Source organism: Mycetomoellerius zeteki, unplaced genomic scaffold (genome assembly GCF_001594055.1).
Source record: "Mycetomoellerius zeteki isolate Tzet28-1 unplaced genomic scaffold, Tzet1.0 scaffold267, whole genome shotgun sequence".
Lineage (NCBI taxonomy): Eukaryota > Metazoa > Arthropoda > Insecta > Hymenoptera > Formicidae > Mycetomoellerius > Mycetomoellerius zeteki.
In genome coordinates this window covers 201,625-226,236 of record NW_017257246.1, presented here as the reverse complement: position 1 = coordinate 226,236, position 24,612 = coordinate 201,625, and the positions used below count along the sequence as shown (strand labels likewise).

Genomic DNA, 24,612 nt, shown 5'->3' with positions numbered 1-24,612 from the left:
ACTTGATTTTTTGATGAAACAATGATTTATGTTAAACCAAAAGTTGCAACATTTCAATCTTATAATCGACTATGAACATATATTTATGAAATAATTAAATTAAAAATCGAATCCGGCTAGTTTTCTGACTAGTCAAGCGATTACTCATTGTTAAATTATTTAAATGCTTATTCACGATTTCTGCAAAGTGCGGATTTCAGGATTCATTCTTCCCGTTTGAAGATTACTTTTCGTTCTTCCGTGCAGTAGCGTCATCCGCGATCACAACATGAACCTTAATCTCATTTAAACGAGGTGACTCGTCAGATAAGAGTCAGAAGAAGGAGTGAGAGAAAAAGAGAAAGCACGACAATCGACGGGAGCGACAAGGAGAATACGAACGCTGATACGAACGTTACGCAATCGCCGTCGTCGCGTCGCGACGCGACGCGACGTGACGTGACGAAAATGAGGGTGATGGGGGACTCGACGGCGGACGGCGTAACACGCCAGCGCGACGTAGTACACAGTACGGTGTACACAGTACACGTTGTGATATATGACAAGATGGCCGGATGGGCCCAGCTGTGGTGATAACAGCCGTGAGACGTTCCCGCTCGCATCTGAAGAAGAAGCGACGATACCAGACCGTTCAGCTGCAGGAGTACCGGGAATCTCGACAGAGCCGTCCCACCCTCCAAATGGTGAGTGTCGACCTCGACTCGACTGTTTTCTTCCCCTCATTTTTTCGCGCGTACCGTGGCGTACCGGCGCCGTCCGCCGTCTGCTAGGCGCGCCGATTTTAAACGACCGGATCGCACCACGTCTCGAAATGTGGCGCCGTCCGTCTGGGTCATCATCACGGAAGACCCTTCTGCGTCCCCAAAACAGAGTTCCATCGAAACTCCCTCGGTGCGATCCGGTATTCGTAAATATTCATCCGCTGCATCGAGAGGCCGATTGACCACCACACGTGCGAATATCTACGCGAATTCTTGCGGGACTGTACACTTTAAATAATCCATATCTTTTCTTTTTCGCTTTTTCTGTTCGTCTTTTCGTTCGATTAGATAGAAACCGCACGTCATACACGAGAGATTATGAGACAAATGCGTAAAGGATGCGGTACAAATTTTATGTTTCACAGTAAAATTATTATTGGTTCAAAAACAGGCGACTGGGTGAAGATGAAATTTTTATTAAATTTTTATTAAAATACGATCTTTCATATTTATTCGAACGCATCTACGTTCAGTAATTCTTCAATTGTATGAATTAAGTGACAAAGTTCCTTGATTAAAGTTATCTTGACGATTAACGATGCGTCAATACCTTCGATAGAAGCACATAGATATGTCACACGATAATTAAATTAAATGTATTCTTTATTCAGTCCGGTCAATTTTCCTTCAGATACTCGTAAGCTGTCGATTAATCAGATACACACGAACATAATCACATTCTCTCCTTTCGACGGAATGAAAGTGATACAAAAATTCCGTTGCATCGCTTAACCGCAATCGACACGTGTTTTAATTATCACACTTTAAAATGTTCTCAGAAGATATATGAAAATCCTCATTCGTGGGAAAATTTTATCGAGATAACTTTAATCGCGGTCAACACGTCCTTCCGATAATCTCGGTTTATCTAATCTATCGACGGATTGACTTCCAAACTGCCGAGGTTATAATGATATCAGGATTCGATAGTGATTGTTGCATATACCAAAAATAACACAATAAATAAAACATTAATCTGTGCAGGCAAAATCTTTCGAATTTTGTGAAGATGCGCCTTAATAAAGCATTCGCTGTTTACCGCTTTATCTTTGCGAAAATTATTTTACGGTTAATTATACATATATAGTTAATACAGGTAATATATATTAGATTAAGTATGTATTTCATTATATATTTTATTTAATAATATAGTATATAAAAATGATATACATCATTATTAACTAATTAGTCATTTAATTATTAATCTAATTTAGCGCTTTTTCACGAGCATTAAAATGAGTGTCCTTTTCTTTGCAACCAAACTTTGCAAACTTTACATACTGTAGTTAAATAACAACATAGTTAAATAATCAAGAAATTTGATTGATGTCTCTTTTCCGTTATCCTATCTTCTCACGCGTATTTTTCTACACGATTCTCGAATTGAACTCAACCCTGTGAACGGTTGAGAGTTTCGTATATCTTACGATATGATCTATATTAGATTGGATTTGTGATTATTTTATAGATGCTGAGGAGAAATGTCCGATCGAATTATTTCTAAAAATATGCCAGTAAGAGACTGCATCATGCTGCCCTTCAGAGATACGGTCCATCGATCATCGTGAAATATTAAATTTCTTTATTGCCCTTATTAAATTAACATATTACTTTTGACCTGACAAAGTTATTTCTATAATGATGTGTGAGATACCAATCTTTTATTAAGCATACACTGGGAAAAAAATTTACTAAATTTTAATACATATTTTTCACAATAATAGTAACTTGACATTTACTTACAATAAATAAATGTTTATTCAATAAAAAAGGATAGATTAAATGATTCTTATGTATTAAATATAAATATGTGTTTATATATATATATAATATATATATACATTTAGTAAATACCTAAAGTGAATACCTACTGTTTAAACAAATATTTATTTAAAAATATTTTTTTAATGTGCATTAAGGGAGAAAATACTGCTTATCTTTTAATTAAATTTAGAATTATTTATGGATGATATAAAAACGTCCATTATTATTCTTTGCATTTAATTGATATATTTAGTCCTTATTTTTGAAAAGCATGTAACACTTTGTCGTGGTTATTTTACCACGAAAAGTCACGATGTAGTCGGAGAGAAGCCGTTTCACGTAGATCGACAAAGGTGGCCACATGTCTACGAAATGCAGGAGTTGGTCGTAAAACTGTGCATGTAAAATGTAAGATACTTTCTATATATGAACTGTGAAACATGCTACGTGCAACTGCGGCATCTTTGGTGAACGTCTCCGACATTGATCTACACCTTTTCGTTTTTTTTTTTTTTTAAAGAACAAAAATAACATCGATCAAGATACTTTTCACACGCAGTATAACACGCACTGAAAAAAATTTTGTTCATTTTTGGTCCAATGAATGATCGTTAATCAATGTCCGACTTAACGTTCAACTTAATGTAGTTAATTCATTGATACAATAACTGGATTCATTTATACAACTATATATCTATTTATACAACTATATATCATTCTTGCAATGAATTCTAATAATAGTTTTATAATTTAAATCATTATGAGAATTCATTGGACCAATTTTCATTATTTTTTCATAATTCAATGAATATTTTATTGTATTTACGTACAGTTTTGGTTCAGTGCGATAATATAATACTAAATGCTGAAATATGCCAATTTTCGCTTTTGCATTAGAAGCTACGCGAATCGACGCAGCTTCTGAATGAATCATTAAGATATTGAGAAAACAAACTTAACAAATATTTGTCAATATATTGTCGCTTATCGTTATCGTCTTTTTAATATTGAACTCGTTTCACTACTGCGTTCTCGTTGCGTCTCACGTACTCGTGGATTTCGACGCGTAATCTTGGTATCTTGGATTAAGAACATTTTCCATTCCGTTAAAATCGATATCTCAATATGACCGATAGATACTGTATATCTTATTTTTTACAGTGTATTTATTTTTAATCGATAGATATGTATGTTTTCATCGGACGTATTAATTATTTTTCAATCCTCAAATAATTTTTCAGATACAGATTAGCTCTAAAATAAAAAGCTTTATTTTATTTTATTGGTAAATGTTTCTTTTCTGATAAGTTACATTTGATGGATGTGCATTTATGTTGCTATAGCTTAGATCGTGTTCTAAAATTTACTGCCAGTACTAAAAATCTATAGTTTGCGTCACGTGCACTATAGATTTTCAGTACTGGCAGTAAATTTTGGGACACAGCCTTAATTTTAATTTTTAAACAAGATGTATTTTATTAGATCGCAGTGTGAGTTAGTCTTAATTAACAATTATTTTGTCCCATTCCCTCTGGTAAGTTTGATTTGCCTTGCATCATGATATCAAATATGCTGTTCGAATAAAACGCTTATTGTAATTCTCTGATAATCGGATAAGCGCATTTGGCGATTTATACAATTCTCTCTATGACTGCATAACATTTAATTAAATACTTCGTCATCATGAGTTAAAAGAAAGAATTCTTTATTACTTATAAATAACCGATTACTTTTAATTGCAACAAAAAATAATGACTTTTTGATTACATTCTCTTTAGGAGGTTTCTCTTCTTTTATATCCTCTAATTTTATTAGCCCTTTTCACGTTTCGGATCATACATTTTTGCCTGGTAATATCGGCTTCTTTTTTTTAAAAAATTTTTATCGAATTAACCAGGCAAAGTGCGCGACGATGATTTTTATCTATATCATGTCTACAAGACGACTTTCGCAGCGGTGAAAGGTTACGCTGATTCTCGAAATTGACAATTATTGTGAGATAAAAAAAGGATTCTTCATATTGAAACTAAATTAAATATCTACAGCTCAGACCAATGGTAGACGTTGTTTATTATATATATACACAATAAGAATATTATGTATATAATATATTTAATATTATTTATTGAGTTGGCATCATCTCGTCGAAAAAATGAAAATAATTATAATATAAAATGAAAATTTAAAAAAATTATAATATAAAGTAAAAAATAATTATAATATATATTATCAGGATTTGAAAAACCCGGATTAAAAAAAAACTCAACCCAACAGATGGGTTTTTAAAAAAACCTGAGTTTTATTGGATTTTTTGAAGTTTTATGCATTTTTATTCTTTACAATGCATTCATAATTACAACAAGATTCCCTATTTAATATAATATAATAGATAATTATATCATGAACTAATTTCAATTTAATTTATTTAATTTCATTTATTGATTAATATAATATACACGCACATATATCTGAATAAGAAGCATTCTATGCCAAATCGACCAGATCAATCTTAGAGCCCGATCATTTTTTATTCAATTCATTTTTTTGACAAAAAATAATTCCAATACGTGTGAGGTCTTAAAATGTTCATTACGTACAGATTTGTTTTATATATTTGCTCAAAAAAATAAAAATAGAGTTTTTAATACAATTTATATTTGCTATAATTAATATTTGAAGAAGAGGATTAACATTAAAACTAAAAAAATATATTAAATTAAATAATTTTTTTTAATTTTCTAAAAATCGAAAAAACCATCATGAGATATCAAAATATTTGTTATTTATAATAGATTTTTTCAAGAAAATAACATTTTTGAGAAATCACAAATTTTATACATTATAATTTAATAAATAATTGGAGAGGAAAAATCATACATAGCTTTTAATAATTTCACGTAAGTGTTACAAGATAAAAATTTAAGTTTTTGTTTCTTTACTCTACGATTTATAAGATAAAAACTGTGCCAGTTTGAAATTCTTTTAGTTTTAAAAAAATTAAAATTTTTGAAAATTTCTTTACAAAATACTGTATCTTCGACCCTTGTATGTCGAAAACTTTTATTACTTTGAACGTCCTGTTTGATACTGATAGCAATCGCGCTTCTTGGCAGTGATTATTATTATTAAATTTTAACTGGATTTTTGGGTTTTTTAAGTGGGTTTTTTTAGGCGGGTCCAACCCAATAAAACCTGGTGGGTTATATTGGATTGGGCCCTCCTCGTCAAACCCTATATAAGTACTCATGATTTACTTTTATATTTTCATTTAAAATTGTGCGTGCGTGCGTGTATTGTGTGTGATTGTATGATTGTTTATCAATCTTGTGTTATGGGAAAAAATGGAAAAATTACAATTTGCTGCACAATGAATATAAATCATTTTATAAATTATTGTCATACATAGGATATTGTGATATACCACGTCACGGATGCATCATGTTTGTTTTTATGGCAGCTTATTGCCTTGTTTATATTTGTTTACTGATAATAAAAATTAATAATGTCATGATGGTGAGAGAGTAAACAATTTAATCGTTCTTGTAAATTTAGTTTCTTAACTTTTTTCAACTCATGTATATTTCTATTTTTTCTGAACTAAACATCGATCGAGCATCAAACAAGTAATCTTTTAATTCTTAAATTTTTCTCTCTTTTAAACTGAATTAATAGACATAAATTATATTATTTGTTTCTTAATCGTTATTCAACATGAAACGTATATTTACTGTGAATATTCACTCATATCGTCAAAACTACGCATGTAGCTCTCTCATTCAAAACAATTGCAATCTGCCTCTTAACGTCAAGGAAGCGCGTGAAGCATTGTATAATGTTTATCTCATTCTCATAATCAGTTATCATATTGCATTCATTTGTACTTGTCTAAATGGATAGGGATTGTTATGTTTCTAATTCTGGCTGGTGTAACGTACGATTTCCCATCTATTCCGGAATAGATACCACTTGACATCGTTTCATTCTTTCCTCCGCGTTTTCGCAACGTTTCCACGTTTATTTATGGCAATCGATATCGAATTGGTTCATCTCCACGTCGTGCATAATAAGAATAATCGTCGAATGTGTAAATTGTTGACTAATGCTCTGTATTTTCTTGTATTGTAATAACGTAATATACAATATGTGTATATTTAATTACGTTGTTGCGATACGTAATGTGGTAAACTGCAATACCTGCAATACCATTCGCATTCGATGTATTATATTTCTCCCTTCGATACGTCAGAAAAAGCTGCCGAAGGACGCACCGATTGAAGCGAATACGTAATCGTGTCACGGGATCGGTGTAACTCGATTATGAGACTTCATCGCGGGAAAGAATACGGGCGATAAAACCGCGGAACCACGAGTGTATCCCAGACTTGTTTCACGTCGATTGTAATCAGGTATGTATTGTACATTCAAGCATGAGTTCGCGCTGTGTTATTTCGACCTTTCGTGCTTTCCTTCTGCTCTTAGAATAATACGAAAATAATTCCGATTGACGTAATTTCGATGTTTCTTGGTAGGATGACGAAACTTGGTGTAATCTCCAGTATAAACTAACTGACGGCAGCGATAACGCGACCGTGATTATTATTTTTTTCGTCCATTCATTGACTTTCATAGATTTTCTTATTCGTCTAAGCCCTAAGCGATGGGCACGCGGTCCACCTAACGCGATGCAGCGAGATCGATAACGCGTAAACAACGTGGTGTTTCCTTCGCCCACGGTAGTGATAGACCATAAATTCTTTGTTAATCGAAAGTAAATAAAACGAGAAATAGCGCAAGCCCTTTGGTATTGATCATCGATGACGGAACAATAATTTCAAAATTGTTTCCGTATTCGGATCTCGGTACAGACTAATGCAGGCAGATATAAAGCGCGACACACCGTTTTTTCCTAACGGATCAACATGATTCAGATCAATAATAATTACAAACGGACTCTCAAATTCTAAATAACATACAGATAAGTAAAAGTAGACTAATGAGAGTCGGCTATCAATACTTTTGTATTTACATTGCTGAAGAGGACTCCAAAGAGAGTTGAAACGCGTTCGAATAAAGAAGACGTCATTCCAACTGCAGAATATTAAATTGTTTCATAATTTGCGCCAACTCTCATTAGTTTACTTTTATCTGCGCTGACTCTCATTAGCCTATTTTTATTTACTTGTATGTTATTTATAATTCAGATCTGCGTAGATTTTTGGAGGTCGATGAACTCTGTGAACTATGGTCCAGTTGTCTGTCGCAGTCCTCTTTCTTCGTCATCTCCGTGACGTCTTCTTCTCCTTCTTTTCCTCCCCTTTACTTCACTTTGTACATGTGTATCGAAAAACGATCACGCTTGCGAGGCGCCTAGCACTTTTTTGTAGGCGCCTCGCTCGCTCTGATAACATGGTAGACGATAACGTTCGGGCTAATCCGAACCAATAAATGCTGGGACTTTGCACTCATCTGGCGCACATTGTCCGTTACGATCGTTCCCTTACGGCCACGATTCACAAATTCCTACTCAATCGTTGCATCATCACGAAATCACGAAAAGTTTCCGACGTTTCGTTAAAGCAGCGAAAAAAAAAATAGAAGAAGAGCGAAAACTAGAGATCGTATAATTATCTTTACGATTACAAATTGGGGCACGACAACATATACATATGTAGATATGTCGCCGCGATAGCGAAAGACGTTTTGCCTCATGTTTAGTACTTCTCTTTTGCCGCCACTTCTTTTGCGAAATGGTCTCAAAAATATTATTGTGTCGTAATAGTTGGCTACGCAGTGGCTAAGATTCGTGGTGAAGTGTTACGAAAAATCCAATCGGACATCGTGCGTGTTATAGAAGGGTAAATAAATCTGTCGGAGTCTCCGGTTGAGAGATTCTTGGATTGAATTAAACATGCTGGACCGAAACATGGTGCTTGTGCTGCGCACGAGGCAGGAGAGAACCGAGAGGCGTTTGAGGCATAAAAAGGAAGCGAATCCACCGCCGATGGAGCCACCCGCGCTTTTGATAAACAATAATCATCTCTACCTCGATCTTAACATGAATTTCAGCGAGAATTGCAAACAGAAGGCAGCTAGAGCCGTGAGAAAGGTGGGTCTGATTTCTCTCGTGCCACGTGCGAGTCGTGTAAATTTTAGTTGTGTTTCAAGATCCGCGTGAACCAGCTGTTAAATCGCGTTTATTAAAAACCCCTTTCACTGTCGACTGTGCGACTTGTGGACACCTCGGCGAACGCCTCGTAACGTGACTTCTCACGAAAACGTTGCCCTCGTTGTGTCAGATACATCTTTTCTCCATCGTAAGTTTACAGTACAGTTATTGAGAGATACTTTCTCCGACTTACTTGGCTGGAACGCTGTTAGCGCAATGAGATCTGTCTTTGGCTGTATATAGGACGTTATAATTAGATTAGATGTATAATTCGTCACAAACTACCGGAACGTCGATTTTACTCCTGACGTAATACGTTACGTTGATGGGAAGTGGAGAAGGCTTCTTCCTGCTAATGTTCTTTGCATGAATCATGTACGTGCTACAGAAAGAATTTTATTTCTTATGAACAGTGTCGTTGATTTATATCCTTGAGTTTTTACTTATGTCTGTTTTATTTTCTAATTTGATATTGCGAAAGATTCACGATATGTATATAAAGGAAAATCAAAAAGAGACATTTTAGGAAAAAGGAAAAACTTGGCTCATTCGATGTTATGACTTACAGTCATTTCTATGATGAAAATCATTTAATGTTGAATCAAAAAGACGGGTGGTCCATAACTTAAATTCATAACTTAAATCTTACAGTTATATCACTTTGTTTTGTTATCCACATATGAAGTCGGGCATTGAACTCAAATGCTGATTTAGCACATCAGTGTATAGATATTAATATGGAAATTATGTAGAAAAAGAAAAATAACCTTAAAGAAGAATTGACAAAATTTTCTTTTTCTAAATGTTCCTCTATTCTCTGGTTTTTTTTTTTTTTTTTTTAGAAAGTCTGTGTCTTTATTATCGCACGTTATAAGTCTGTCGCGAGTATAAGGACATCATGAATACCTAAGATTGTTGACCAACATGTCCTGCAACTTCTCTCCCCTGCGTGTCATTCTATACCGTCGGTTTGTGAGTCTTGCCACACAACGGCCACATGTATCTCTTTATATGCATTTTCTATAGAAAGAAACTGACCCGCGTTCATTGTGCGTATATGTAATAATATAAGTAATGACTCGGTAGAATAACTGCTCGACGTTGATCTAGAAATCAACGTCACGACTGAGAAATCGCTTATCTTCATCGTATTTTCAAAATTGTTCGAAATCTTTATATTGTAAACACACTAGTTTCATATATATTAACTACTAATGATTTCCTTAATTTAATATTTATTTAATAACAAGCAGATGAGCTAATGTAATGGCGAATTCGATATTGGAAGCATTAGTGTGCACTGAGGGCGTCCAATCGAATTTGCTCTATAATTTTTATTATTGCAACAAATTCGATACGAGCAAAATATAACTTATCTGAAATTTAGATAATAATAATAGATTAAAATTAATTTTATTATTATATTAATAATAATTAATTTAGAATGTGAAAATAGTTTTATGTCTTGTATTGTAATATCTGTTAAAATAAAAAATAAAGAGTGAAGCTCGAACATCTGTTATTGATATAAAAAATATCGAACATCGATATTTTTTATAAGACTAACGTAGTAATTAAGTAATATCGAGATGCATAGCGTACGACGCAAAAGAAAAACAAATTATGAATTGACAATGCAATCCCCTAATCGCGCGCAGCTAATTAAGATTATAAACTGAAAAGATTCGTTCTAATCTTCGCATTAGAACCACATTATCGCATTATTTCCTTATCAACGGCTGATCCATCACCGCTAATTAATTGTTAGAATAACGGCATAAAGACTGGCTTAATCAGAGAATCAAATGCGTCTGTGAGACACGCGAATTCTATCGGATGGTTTATAAATCGTTGCAACGCACGTCACGTCGCATTAAAATTAGAAATTAGCATCGAAAAGAGACGATCTCCAACTTTTCGGGTCGAAGTACCACGAGTAATTAGATTTTATTCGGTATGTCAACATACCGGTGTGTATGTGTGTTTGTGTATGTGTGTGCAAGATTAAAAGTTTTAAACGATCTTGAACGACCGATCGAAAATTTGAATATTTTTCGGATGGACTCGTAAAAGATGATGAAACTCGTGGGTATCATTTCGTTACGCAACGTATAATATTTCAAACAACTCGTTTGCGTTATTTGCGTTTATTAATCGAATCCTAATGGACTTAATATAATACAATATAGTCTACACGGAGTCTAGCAAGCCGCACACTCATAGATATAAAGACTCACATGAATCCGAAAAAACAATATATATTATTACATTGATATTTAAAGATAAGATCATTGCAAAGGTGCACACGGTTTACATACACACAAACGTAATCATACATATGTATTCTTTATACGTTGAAAAGAATATGAGACCGGTACATAGTCGACTGACGTAGTGGGAGATATTATACTTGCATGCCCCACCTCCATTAACCTCTCATATTTTTATATCAACATCTAGTGCAGTTTAAGACGTCGTTGAGTCTGCAGTTTCTGCAGTCATATAATTTTCTAATTTTTTTATTTAATATTATTAATCATTCTTTATTCGCGTTATCATCGACTATGGATATCATGCTTTTTGAAACTTGATTAGTGTTTACGAGATGGTTTCTGCGTGCCAATGTAGAGAGAGAGAGAGAGTGCATTGTGAATATTTCTTGAGGAATACTGTTTATTCATCATATGATTGTGCGAAGTAATTGTCTACGGTCCTGAATTTTTCTTAAATTGTCTAATATCCTTTCCTTTATTTTCATTATTTATCAATAAGAGATGCCTGTCCATCTTACAAAAGCACAAAAAGAATAAACAAGCTTGCGAACCCGGTCAATCCTTTACATTCTATAGACCTGAATGGCAGCTATTGCACTTTTCCTCGATAGACAATTAGCGGTTACCAAGCTAAGAAATCCCTCCGATCGTTGTCGGCCAAAGTTATTTTTCGGTCCTCAGTTTTCTTCTCAGTCGTTCCACCGTTTGCGAAAAAGAAACTTGTGTGCGTGCAAGGAAAAAGAGAAGAGGGTTAAATGAATTATCCGTTCGAGGCTGATCGAACCCGGTGTGAAATTTTAAGGTTTCTTAGCGCTTGGCTGGGAAGCCAAATAATATTCTACGAGCAAAGTGAGACGGAAAACGTTCGTACAGCGAAATAAAAAAAAATTGGTTCCACGACTCATCATCCCTTTTCTCTATTCAGCCATCGGTCCATTTATTTGTTCCACTTTTTATATTGTGACGCGGATTTTCCACGTTTTTCTTTCCTCTCGTAAACATTATGGATCGCAACGAGAGCACGAACGAGGATGGTAGCTCGCCCGACACGGTGATCGCATGCTCCTCCTCGGAGGAGGAGAAGCAGAAGTCAATTGTGGCCAGCACCTCCGGCGAGTACATCACTGTGGGTGACAGCAGTTCCAGTCTCGACACTTTGACCAGTGCAAGTGGCAGCGTCGCGATTCTTTCTTCCAGCGCCAACGCCAACGCCAACGATCGAAAAAGGAGCAAATTCAACGCGTTCAAGAGCAGCTTCCGCGAGGGAAGCTTATTCAAAATCAAGAAGAAGACACGCGGAATCGACGTGTCCTCCTCCTTCGAAGCAGAACAACATGATAAAGGTTAATCATGACGTGTTTGATGAACTTTGCGCTTCTCATCCGTGAGATAAATAACAACCGACGAAGTCATTTATTATGATTCGAATGTTTCTTCTACTTTTCGAGCCTTTTAATTTCTGGTTTCTTGATTTCTCTTCAACATTAATTAAAAAATTGGAATTATTAATTACAAAATTGAAATAACACATTTATTTTGATATCTAAAAACAATAGTTTTTAAGCAGCTATTTCCCTGACTCGCGATTCCTTTCCGCTTCAGAGGCATCTCAGCAGCAATCGCAACGGCTCGAAGACGAAAAAGAGCCAAAATTGATGACCGATGTGCTTTCGAGCGCGACTTTAAAGAAAAAGAAGTCACACTCGCTGGTACGCAAGCTAAGCTTGAATAAATTTCGCATGTCCTTGGAACAGCAAGAGCAACGACATACCCCAGAGGGTGGTAACAGTAGCCGTTCGCAAAGCCAGTCCTCGCAAGAGTCACCCGTTCATACATATATTAGCGCCACAAAAAAAGAAAACGATGACGCCATAGAAAGGGAAAAGGGGACAAAAGAGGAGCTTAAGAAACCAGAAAAGGTACTTGAGAAACCGACCAAGACTGTAAGCGCAGTGCTACGCAAATCGCCGCCGCTGACCATCAAGAGCTTTGCGGAAACCGTTCAACAGGGTGAGGATTCTATTGATCGCAGATACAGAATGTTTCTGCACGAAACTGAAAGGCAGAAGATTCTGCGATATACGCTTCTTGACAATTAAACCGCTTTGACGTATTTTTAAGAAATAAACTTCAGGGAGTTATACATTTGCGTTTTTAAAAAGTAAAATCTAGAGATATGTGTGTGCATTTAAAAAAAATATGAATATACATATATTCAGATTTTATGTATAAAAGTCGCAATTACATCTCTCTAAATTTTGTTTCCTTCTTTTTTGTCACTTTCGTTGCTTATCTTATTCTATACTCGATTTGCTCGCAATAAAGCATTTATTAGAACTGCCCGATTATTTGTAATCATAGTAAAACACTATAGCACAACGATGTAATCGCTGAAAGCTATTTAAGATTTTTAACAATCGAGCGTAAATGTATTCTCGTTAAGTCACACACCTTCAAATTTCTTTAGACACTGTACGACATTCGCAAAAGGATAATCAAGATAACGCCTCGCATTGCGCCTCGACACTCCCATACTCGTTGTCGAAATGGTCGGAATCTAGTAAAACGAAACTCGCGGAGGATCCAGTGACCAAGAGAGGCAAAGTGAAGAAATACGATTCAGATTCCTCGGAATATGTACCGTCGACATCGTCGCCCGTCGATGTTCGTAAGCTATCATTGTTGGAAGAGAAACGAGCGATATTTCAGCAACGCTTCTTTGATTCGAGATCCAAATACGTTAACGTCCGCGACGATCTATCGAGCACTAATAGCAACGAGTTTCTTCAACGGGAAGAAGCAAGAAAGAAAAAAGTACGGCATATCAGTGTGAAGACCTTTGATACGTTCTCCACTTTCGGTAACACTCTCGACGAGGAGGATTTTTCGGAGGATTACAGCGATACAAACAGCAATTATCGTAGACTTTACGCTACCATGGCACCCATGCTGGGAACCGTGGATCTTGAGGTGAGATCCATCGTGTAAGAGTGAGATATAAACGACGGAAAAATCCTAGAATTTTAGGATAAAAAACTCGGGAAATAATGATGTTTTTCCTTCGGCTTTGACATACAGTTTTTTATTCGGATATTTCTTTTTTAGCATTTCACGATTTCGACACTGTTACTACTGTTCCAAAATTTAGTTTTTGTAATTATCCGTAAGATTTTTGTATAAAAATAATTACAAAAGTTAAAAAATATAATGTATAGTATAATGATTAAAATAGTATAATGCTGGTGGTCATAAATATACCTTATCTTTCACTATTCTTTGAATAATAGGTATTTTATACTGTACATCAATTTTAAAAGTTAAGTATTCCATACTGTTACTAATACAAATACTTTACTAAACTAATTGACACTGTTTTTGTTGTATACTGTGATTGTAATTATACGAGTACATATTCTAAATTTAAATTAGTGAGACAACGTTCATTGAATTTCTAATTACACTTGAATCAATATTATATTAGGATGTTGTCTCAAAATTATTTTAATATATAGAATACAAAATAATTAAAATATAGAGTACGATTATAACCAATATGCAACAAAAAATAGTGTCTATTATGCTTATAAAGTATATTATCTGTATTAATAACATCATTTATTTAACTTTTAAATATAAAATATCTGTCGTTCAAATAATTATATTGAAATAACTATAGGTATGTTTTTTCAAGAATTTTATGTAATTTGGTAAAAAATACCGTTATTTACAGTAAAAAAACTAGTTTTTTACTTGATACTTTTCTCCGAAGTAAAAAATATCGTTTTTTTACATCTCTAGGAGTGATAGAGTTGTCTTCCGTTTACATTATGAACGTTCGACATTTTGCGACATTGAGCAGTAATATTAAATTGTCAAATACGACAAAATATATGTTATGGGATTGTATGATATAGCTTCGTCGTGTTGGAAATACGATAAGTAGTCTTATTTATTCCACACTAATGCGTTTGCAGCCACAATCAGCGAAACTTTTAACTAGAAATGATACCAGAAAGGGCCAACTTAAAATTGAAAAATTATTTTTAAGTTTCTCTTTTATAAAATTCTAAAGAAAGTATCGAATAATTTACAATATTTATATACATTCATGTAAAGTTGTTGACGTGAATCGATTTAAACTCCAATATTGGACGCGAGAAGACTGAACGCATTAGAGGTTCTACTGCTAATCCAGTCACACGTTGCGGTATGCGTTTGCGGTACCTTTCTGATACCGATCCGCTTGTATTTCTGCATCTTTGAATCTCTTGTGCCCTCGTCTGTTACAGAGTTTCGAATTACGCGGTTTCACGAGTTCTATCGTGTCTACGTTTAAGAGGAAAAATGCGTGCATAAATAATAATTTGATTGAAATCGAGAGAATGGAATAGAAATAATCCATTCGTTTCGAAAATTCATCACTGTAATCAGAATAGAAATTTTTTAAATGATTTGCCACTGTTGATGACTCTTTAAATTCGATGGCAATTATTTAGATTGCTTCATGCATTCATTAAGACGCGAAAGGCTTATTATTGTATTTATACTTCTGGTGCAGTCCCCCACGACTGTACTCGGGGATAATTCTCCCACATACAAGTCTCTCAGTTCATTTCACTCACGCGAGCTGCAGCAGCAAGATCGTGAGGCGTAATTATCTTCGGTCTCTTAGAAGCGTACAGGTCGTTGCAATTTAAAAGGTCGTGCATGAATATGGATGTGGAATTAAGAATTTGGCGAAATTTAGAAATATTCGATATCAGCAAGTGGAAGGTGCAACCGAAAGAATGGAAGTGGCTCGGGGTCCGTTGCAAGTGTTTGCGTTTCTAAAAAATGACTTAATTTATATTCTCTTTCGTATTTTATATATATATATATATATATACGTATATAAAAGTGATAATAATTACCAAATTATTTGTGATTACACATGTATATTTTCTTCCTATTTAGGATTAAAAACATATTTAGAGTCGTTAGCTATTATCTACTAAGTTAATACGTTACTTATATGAAAATGGAAAGCAATGTTTTCCCAACTGGATAATGTCTTGAAAAAAATATTATTTATAACAAGAGAAAATATTCTCTACTTAAATGTTGATTATATATTCTTTTATTATTTCAGTCGTCGAACAATGCATCAAACCTCGGCGTAAACGAGAAACAGGAGCATTTGTACAAAATATTAGTAATCGGCGAGCTTGGGGCGGGGAAAACATCTATTATTAAACGATACGTACATCAATTCTTCTCCCAACATTATCGCGCGACGATTGGCGTCGACTTCGCGCTCAAAGTGCTCAACTGGGATCCGCACACCATCATCAGACTACAATTATGGGATATCGCAGGTCAATAGTAACACACAATGTTTCAACTTTCCTCTTTTGAAGCTAATAATGGAACAATACTCGTGCGACAGATAAATTAATAATATGTTTGGTATTATACTCACTTCTTATTTACTAACGTTACTTGAGAAATGTCTTAAATACTTCTAAAATTGTTTAATTAATAACTTAATTTATATAGCCAAGTTATTATTACGCAAATAATATAAATTCTATAACTGGTCTTTAATGGTCTGTTTAGGTCAAGAAAGATTCGGGAACATGACCAGAGTTTATTACAAGGAAGCCGTAGGCGCTTTCATAGTATTCGATGTAACAAGAAGCGCGACACTGGATGCAGTGGTGAAATGGAAACAGGACTTAGATTCAAAAGTGCAACTTCCTGACGGATCGCCGATACCGTGCGTCCTATTGGCGAATAAATGCGATCAGCAGAAGGAAGGTCTGGTTAATTCGCCCGCTAAGATGGACGAATACTGTAAAGAAAAGAACTTCTCTGGCTGGTTCGAAACCTCGGCGAAGGAAAACATTAACATTGAAGAAGCAGCCAAATTTCTCGTTAATAAAGTAAGAGATTTTTTACATTACTTTTCTTTCATATTAAATTATAGCAAGTGTAAATAAAAGCAAATCTCTTAAAAATGCATTATACGATACGTAAATAATTCTCACTCAAAAGTACGATCGATATTAATATGTATCATACAATAGCTTGCCTATTGTTTATGCGTGACGTAGACAGATTAATCGTTGACGTCTTTCGCCCTAGAAATGATCGACTTATGATGCATAATTAATCGACGTGAAACCAATCAGCATCTGCTGCATATTGAACGATCGCTATTATTGCTTCACTTAATGTTTTGGGCATTATGACACGTACATTGATATAATTATGGCTATTATTAATAAATATATATGTAAAATGTTTATTTCAGATACTTCAAAATGATCAGGTTATAAGAGACAATGGTGTCCAAGAACAGACGGACAACGAGAGATTTACGTTGAATCAATCCCCAACAAGTTCCAAAAAAACCTGCAGTTGCTGACGAATAGGCAAATTGTTCACAAGTTCGAATTCTCGGTCATAATTTTCCATTCGTCAACCTCAACCTGTGTCTTCGTAGATGCTATGAGAATCATAATTTTTTAATGCTTTGCCCTTCTTTATAACAGGAAGCATCTGCTTATTCTCCATCTTGTATAATATATGAAAATTATTTTAGTTTATCTCATCTTGTATAATATATGAAAATTATTTTATTATAGTTTATTGATCCAAATCATCTTTTACATACAGCATGAGAAAGTCATATTTAAAGGTAGTAGCTAAACAAATTTTTTAATATTCTTACAAGGACAGTTTCGAAAAATGCATGTAATAATGACATAATAACTTTAACAACATTGCCAATGTGCATTCTTTTTTAATTGATTGACACCTGTATTTAAATGTTAAATTAATTCGATTAGAGATTTATACGTAGCATTGCTTTCTTTGTCTGTCATGTCAAAAATCATGTCGATAACTATTGTTTATACAACTGCTTCTAGCATCATTAATAGCGAGAATTAGGAATTTTGTACGTATGTGTGTCGTAAAGAGCGTAATATTATTTATTATTACTCGATTAATCAAATTCAACACATATATATATATAAATATACATGCTGCGAAAATTCGATAAAAGCAAGACAATTTTGGTCGTTTTTTTTCATTAGATTTACAATAATGCGCTTCCTATCTATACCTTCATTTTGCTTTTATTTTATTAATTAAATTCAATTATCGACAACACGTTGTGCCTTCGTTCGCACAATCGCAGCTAGTTATACAAGACAGCTGATTGTAATTCAAATATTAAAAAGATCGTTTTACATAATACGCATTTAAGACATATTCATCAGTAGCATTGCGATATTTGAACTGAAATTCAAGATGAAAAATGAAAAATAATCTAATATATATATATATTGCTTCTACAGCTGAAAAAAAATGCAGAGATACATATGTAATATTCTGGATATAGATCTACGTATCAGAATACGTGTATTAATATGTAAAGATAATTAATATGTCGAGAGTTGCATATAATACATATGCATATATATATATACATATGCATGTATATATATATATATACATACATACATGTGTATGTACGTTGTAAATAACTCGGATTTTATTTAATGATCTTCATCTTTCAAGCGATGTTCGCATATTTGCACTTTTATATAATATGATTTGTAACGCGATGTGTATCGTTATTGCAGGAAAAATTGTAGAAACATATGTACATATATTCATATATTACATATTATTTCCGAAGCATTATAATATATTTAATATACTATTACTATCTAATTATAATAAGCAACATTTCTGCCTACTTTTAACTATTTTTGTATAAATACAAGATATAATTACAAAACAATATTTAACTATATTAAATTTGTTTGTATCACAATACATTACCGAATCTCCTTTTTTCTTCATACACGCATCATTATTCTATTATTAACGTATATTCTTCTCCATAATATTTACCACCGCATCCAGCGCCGCGCTTTTTTTCACATCGAATCCTATGAAAGCATCTACGACTTCTAGAATCATAGAAATGATAAGAACGCAATTCAAAATTAGTAGAACCTAATTACTTGCTTGATGATTTATAACATATGATTTTAGATAACAAAGATAAGAAATATTAAGGAATGGAGAACGGAGATAGTGATATTCGTCTGAGGTTTCAAGAGACTCACAACATCAACAAGCTTCTAAAGACGTGACATGAATAGTTACGGTTAAGATGGTGAAGCTAACAGATTCGATTGAGACTACTTCTCAATTTTCTCAGCTTTCTTGGGAAAATTTAATCGTTACTGTCCCTACCAAAGATGACGAGTGCTCGAGAAAATTGTGGTGCAAGCTTTTGTGTAGAAAACCTATGAAAGTATTGAATATACTGAAAGGGGGTAATTTTCTTTGTTTGTCAATATTGAAACGCAATGAAAAAACGAAGTTGTTATTTATCAGTCGATCGTTCAATGATCTATGACTTATCTCTTCTCAGTTTATAACAAATAGAATTATCTCTATTTATTAATAATTCTTTCGCTTCTTTTGTGTAAAGTATCCGGGTATGCAGAGACTGGTAACATGTTTGCTATACTAGGATCGAGGTATAGCAAAATACGATACGTATATATATATATATATATATGTCTCTGTGATTATTTCACGCTAAATTCATGGACGCACAAACTTGTTTCTCTAGTGGTGCTGGCAAAACCACGTTCCTAGCTGCTTTGGCGAAACGACTTGAATTATCTTCGGGCGCAGTAAAGATCGATGGATATGATGTTTCTCGAGAAACGTTGGCAGCAATATCGAGCTATATATCGCAATTTGATGCTCTACCCTCCGCGCTTACGCCCAGAGAACACATGTCGTTCATGGTATCGAGAAGATATTTACATCTATATAAGAATCTATAAAATAATGCGAATAATTATTGATTTATAATTTTTGTAAACGAAATTTTCATATGCGATAAATTACTTTTGATGTCTCAAGCTACTCCTTTTTAGTGCGCTTTGAAAATAGGAAATAGTTGTAATGTGCTACGTAGAAAATTCTTAGGAGAGGAACTTTTGTGGGATTTGGGATTGTCCGAGTGCATCGATACCGCTATATCCGAACTATCTGGCGGCGAAAGAAAGCGCTTGTCGCTAGCCGCGGAATTGGTGACGAGACCGAAGATATTTTTTTTAGATGAGCCAATCACGGGTAAGAATTTGTCGGAATGATTTTACGCGAAGGAAAGATCTTGTCGCGTGTTGATCGATCGTTAATCTCTAAATATCGCGATGTCAAACGTAGATCTATCTACAATAAAGTAATTCCGGCAAATACGCCGCGCTGGGATTTACGCCGCAGAAGTCAGAAAAAAATGGAAGGAATGGGGATCATTCTCCTGCAACTACTCTGTTACATGCCTTTGTGTTATATTAGTATTGTGTTATGATTTCAGTTTCTTACTGTTAATATTAATGAAATTATTGTAAGTTGAATCGATTTGTCACTGTAATAAGTAGCGCCATCATAAATTATAATCTACATAAAATGATTATTATAAGTCGTAGGATACGTAAAAGACTTAGGCCCAGTTTAACGACTCACGGTTAATTCTTAACCGAAGTTGAACTTATTCATTGTCTCTTTCCAATTCTAGAATTGGAAAGAGATGAGAAACAAGTTGAACCGCGGTTAAGAAAGTTAACCGTGAATTGTGGAACTGGGTCTTAGTGGTTACTTATCCTGTTTTTTTTTAATACAAAAAATAAGTATTTCAGATTTCTAATATTTTTTTCATAGTAATAGACAGTACAAAGTTTTTACTGATATAGTTCGTTTATATATCTTAAAAATAGTAAATAATACTTAACAAATCAATTAAGTTTTTGTTAGGTGCGGCGTATAGTATACCGGAGTTACTCTAACAATTTTTATGAATTATACGCATTCTGCCTTTTATCGTGAATAAAATCACGCGATCACTACATTGATAATCAATGTAATATTATAAATATTGTATATAAATAAATTAATATTCGAGCGTAGGTCTGGATACTTTCGCCGCAACGCGCGTCGTGCAGTCATTGAAATTAATCGCCTCGAGAGGCACTATAGTCTTCTGCACAATTCATCAACCAGGTATGACGATATATAATATATTCAGCCACGTGATATTGATGGCCGATGGTAGATCCGTATACTTCGGGAATCTGAGGAACGCCACGGATTTTTTTGAGAAGTAAAACTCCTCAGATATTTTGACATTCGTACTAAGATTCGTCAAACGACAAAACAGCGATATATTTTATGCATAGTCAGGATTATCGGTGCCCTACAAACTACGACGAGTCCGAATATTACGTAAACATTCTGTCATGCCGGAATCGAGCAGATCGCAATATTGAGCTGTGCCGAGCGTTCTCACGATCACCACTGTCAAAGATTCCCGCGATCGAGAACGTCTCGGTTTTCCACGCTAGTCATCAAAAGTATTGAAACAAAATAGCAGCAAAACTTGTCGAATAAATTTTAGCAAATAACATTCACAAAGTGTAATAATCTATATTGTAGAAAATCAGGATGGTTCGTACAGTTTTATTGGTTGCTCTGGAGAATATTGCTGCAGGACGGAAGAACGGCTTTTGACAATTGGATCGCATGGTTCTCTTGCGTGGTAACAAGCTAGAAAGAGAATTTTAAGTGACTTCGATTAGACTCCTAGACGATTAGACATTAATTTAATCGGCGATTAACTCAACCGGTAGAATTGCTTGCGGCAAAATTTCTAACTATATAATTCGTTTAATTAATTTCTAATCTAATGTTTTTCTCATATGATCAATAATAAAACATTAATAATTCTGTCTATATTAATAATATTTATAATAATACTTGACAAATTAATTGGAGTTTGGTCAGAATAATTGGAATGAGAAATTTTTTAAAATACAAGGCAAATATTATAATTATAATGTAAAAATTTTGTAGCTTTCCATCGTCTTCGTAAATATTTTTTACGCTGGTACTAATTCGTTGACGCAAGAAGGGATACAGAGTGCTCGAGGTGTATTGTACTTGACGATCTCTGAAGTAATTTTTACAATGGCTTACTCGGTCGTTTTTGAACTACCTGGCGAGCTTGTTCTCTACGTGCGCGAAAGCACCGTATACGCGTCGGGACCTTATTACCTCGCCACCGTTTTCGCCTTGGTAATTATTCGGCGTAGAAAAGCAGCACGTTCGTAACATTATTACGATTTTTCGATGGGGATTCTTCAGATACCCAAGACGATATTCAAGGCGCTTTTATTCACGATTGCCCTGTACTTCGCGCTGCATTCCGAATTTTCGCTGCTCAGTTTTTGCTACTATTGTCTCTGCACGACGGCAGCGGCTATCTGCGGTAATGCGTATGGTATGACAATCTCTAGCTGGATCGCAGACATCGATATCGTCACCTCGATAATGTTACCGCTTGACTTGTTGTTCCTCTTAACGGCGGGTACGTTTTACAATTTGCGGTAAGTACAACCGTTGTCAATATTACGACGAACAGAATTCCACACACACACACATATTGCGCACATTAAAAGTTGACTCTCACAGGACCCTTCCAAGCTACTTGGCGTATTTCAAATATTCTTCCATATTTTATTACGCCACCGAAGCCATATCGATAGTACACTGGTCGGGGATAGAGGATATTGGTGAGAAACAAAATCTCCAGACTGCTGAGCCTTATTACATTGAAAAAATTGTTCTAATTAAAGCAACAAAAGAATTTCTGTTTATGGTTTATGATAACCAGAATTGATTTATGTACATGTAAATTCAATTGTTAATCTTTGCGCATAGTAAATAAAATTATTATTATTATTATTATTAAATTCTGTCTAGTCTCATCGAAATACCATTCTTGTTGAGCCTTTCATCGGTTTAATCAGAACAGTTTTCTCGTTGTCAATGTAACATTCTAATTTCTCTTTCTTCAGAATGTCCAACCAATCGTGATCTGCCTTGTTTGTCAAACGGAACAGAGATTTTATCGGAATACGGATATAACGAAGGAAACTTCTGGTGGGACATGATTGGACTGCTGCTTCTAACGATTCTGATGAACATCATCGCGTATCTCGGCACAAAGAGAAGAAGAACGTCAAGGTCGATCGTTTGTTAGTCGGCGAGACACGATGTAGTTTCCTGTTGTTATTATAGAATAGAAGCTCGTTGACTTTTTCAGATCACATAGATCGATAACGCGAAGATTCAATCACTGTTATTTATTATTTTTCATTATCATTTTTCATTAGTAAAAAAATTATAAATATATAAAGTATATATCTGGAAAAAGCAAATACTTTTCATTATGTCAAGCTTAAAAATTGTTAAGATAAAGGAATTTCATTAGGAAAATGTGGCCGATATTGATATACTATATAATATGTATATGTGTTTGTGTAGTCACTATTTGTGTAGTCAGTTTTGTAGCCCATTCTGTTAGAATGCTTATTTTTGCTTACTTACGAAAAGTAATTAATTACCGCAAGATTTTCAAAAACAGTATTATAAAAACTCCTATATCATCTATCATAAAAGATCTCTCTAATTGTGTCAAAGTTTTATTTTTAGCATTCATTTAAGAAATATAGTGCAAAAACAAAGTGATAACGGTATTGACCTTGTTCTACTATCTAATAAATCCTTATATTACAAGTGTGCCGCATCGTAAATTTGTAAATTAATATCAGTATTTCTTGTTTTTCTCAAGGAGAATTAAAATTTCTTCTCGCAGAAATGTTAAGTCAAGTTAATCTCTACACGCGAGATTAGTTTAATCGTGCGTTACGCGAACCGACAACGTAAAACTGGAGTACAAAAAATAAAAATAAAGAAGATTGTAAACAGCGATTACGGTCATGCATTTCTGTTAGTTTTCTTGATAGATTTACGAGAAAGCAGAAACGTTACGTTCTTCGATCATATGAACCGTGCTGTTAAAACGTGAGTAGACAAATCTCGTCATCGATAACAAAAAGAGAACATCGACTATGTAGACACATAAAAGTTAAGCATGGAAATATTTTATTTGTTTTTATTTCAATTATTTTATATTTGTCTGTCTACATTAATTTATTTATTTATGATACCTTATTTTATTTAAATTTTATATATTGTACACTGAGAGAAAAATGTGATGCTGAATTTAAACAAATATTTGTTTGAATAATACCAGTTGAATATTTACTAAATGTAAACATATATTTATCTGGTACCAGAACCATTAATTTGATTTAACTATTGTTATCTTTATTTAGCAAATATTTGTTTTCCGTAAATAAATGTTATTTATTAAAATTTATTTATTAAAATTTAGTTCAAAACATTTTTCTCTTAGTATTCAAGCATTATCTCTCAGTATTCAAGCATTATCTCGTTGAGAATTCGGTTTACACGATCGTAGTTTAGGAGAGTTGAAGATAATATAATCCTCTACAACCGATTATCGGAGCATAGGGCAGAGAATAGGGAGGAGAAAGGGAGTAAGCGCGTGATGAAAGGTGGGGAATCATCGCATTCACAGGAAAACGATGGAAATATTGGAATCGGCGCAATATATGACTCCATAACAGGTCACGAAACGAAACGAAACGAAACAATGTTTGCGTTGCGCGGAACGTCGGAGATATCTCTCTCTCTCTCTCTCTCTCTC

General features: G+C 34.2%; 2 protein-coding genes across 5 annotated transcripts; both read left to right on the top strand.

The window, feature by feature from the left end:
* Window positions 1-462: 462 nt before the first annotated feature.
* On the top strand, window positions 463-17,547 carry Rab32 (RAS oncogene family member Rab32). Of its 4 annotated transcripts, XM_018450203.1 has the most exons (6): window positions 11,670-12,307; window positions 12,567-12,974; window positions 13,432-13,934; window positions 16,093-16,318; window positions 16,560-16,885; window positions 17,257-17,547. In XM_018450203.1, the coding sequence occupies exons 1-6, from the start codon at window positions 11,968-11,970 to the stop codon at window positions 17,368-17,370; spliced, it is 1,917 nt and encodes a 638-aa protein (XP_018305705.1). In that variant the 5' UTR covers window positions 11,670-11,967; the 3' UTR covers window positions 17,371-17,547. The 4 variants fall into 4 exon arrangements, with proteins under 4 accessions (XP_018305707.1, XP_018305706.1, XP_018305705.1 ...); XM_018450205.1 differs by lacking the exons at window positions 11,670-12,307; window positions 12,567-12,974; window positions 13,432-13,934 and adding an exon at window positions 463-683; XM_018450204.1 differs by lacking the exons at window positions 11,670-12,307; window positions 12,567-12,974; window positions 13,432-13,934 and adding an exon at window positions 7,991-8,631.
* Window positions 17,548-19,104: 1,557 nt separating this feature from the next.
* Window positions 19,105-23,079, top strand: LOC108724035 (protein brown). The gene is made up of 11 exons (XM_018450168.1): window positions 19,105-19,300; window positions 19,459-19,507; window positions 19,603-19,783; window positions 19,916-20,114; window positions 20,949-21,141; window positions 21,218-21,391; window positions 21,474-21,576; window positions 21,891-22,112; window positions 22,182-22,423; window positions 22,509-22,609; window positions 22,895-23,079. The coding sequence occupies exons 1-11, from the start codon at window positions 19,135-19,137 to the stop codon at window positions 23,077-23,079; spliced, it is 1,815 nt and encodes a 604-aa protein (XP_018305670.1). The 5' UTR covers window positions 19,105-19,134.
* Window positions 23,080-24,612: the final 1,533 nt, after the last annotated feature.

Bases quoted from the DNA above. Each gene is read 5' to 3' on its own strand.
- Rab32 (XM_018450203.1), top strand. From the start codon at position 11,968: ATGGATCGCAACGAGAGCACGAACGAGGATGGTAGCTCGCCCGACACG. The intron at 12,308-12,566 runs GTTAATCATGAC...TTTCCGCTTCAG, and splicing joins AGCAGAACAACATGATAAAG to AGGCATCTCAGCAGCAATCG. The intron at 12,975-13,431 runs GTGAGGATTCTA...AAATTTCTTTAG, and splicing joins TGCGGAAACCGTTCAACAGG to ACACTGTACGACATTCGCAA.
- LOC108724035 (XM_018450168.1), top strand. From the start codon at position 19,135: ATGGTGAAGCTAACAGATTCGATTGAGACTACTTCTCAATTTTCTCAG. The intron at 19,784-19,915 runs GTATCGAGAAGA...ACTCCTTTTTAG, and splicing joins GAGAACACATGTCGTTCATG to TGCGCTTTGAAAATAGGAAA. The intron at 22,610-22,894 runs GTGAGAAACAAA...CTCTTTCTTCAG, and splicing joins GTCGGGGATAGAGGATATTG to AATGTCCAACCAATCGTGAT.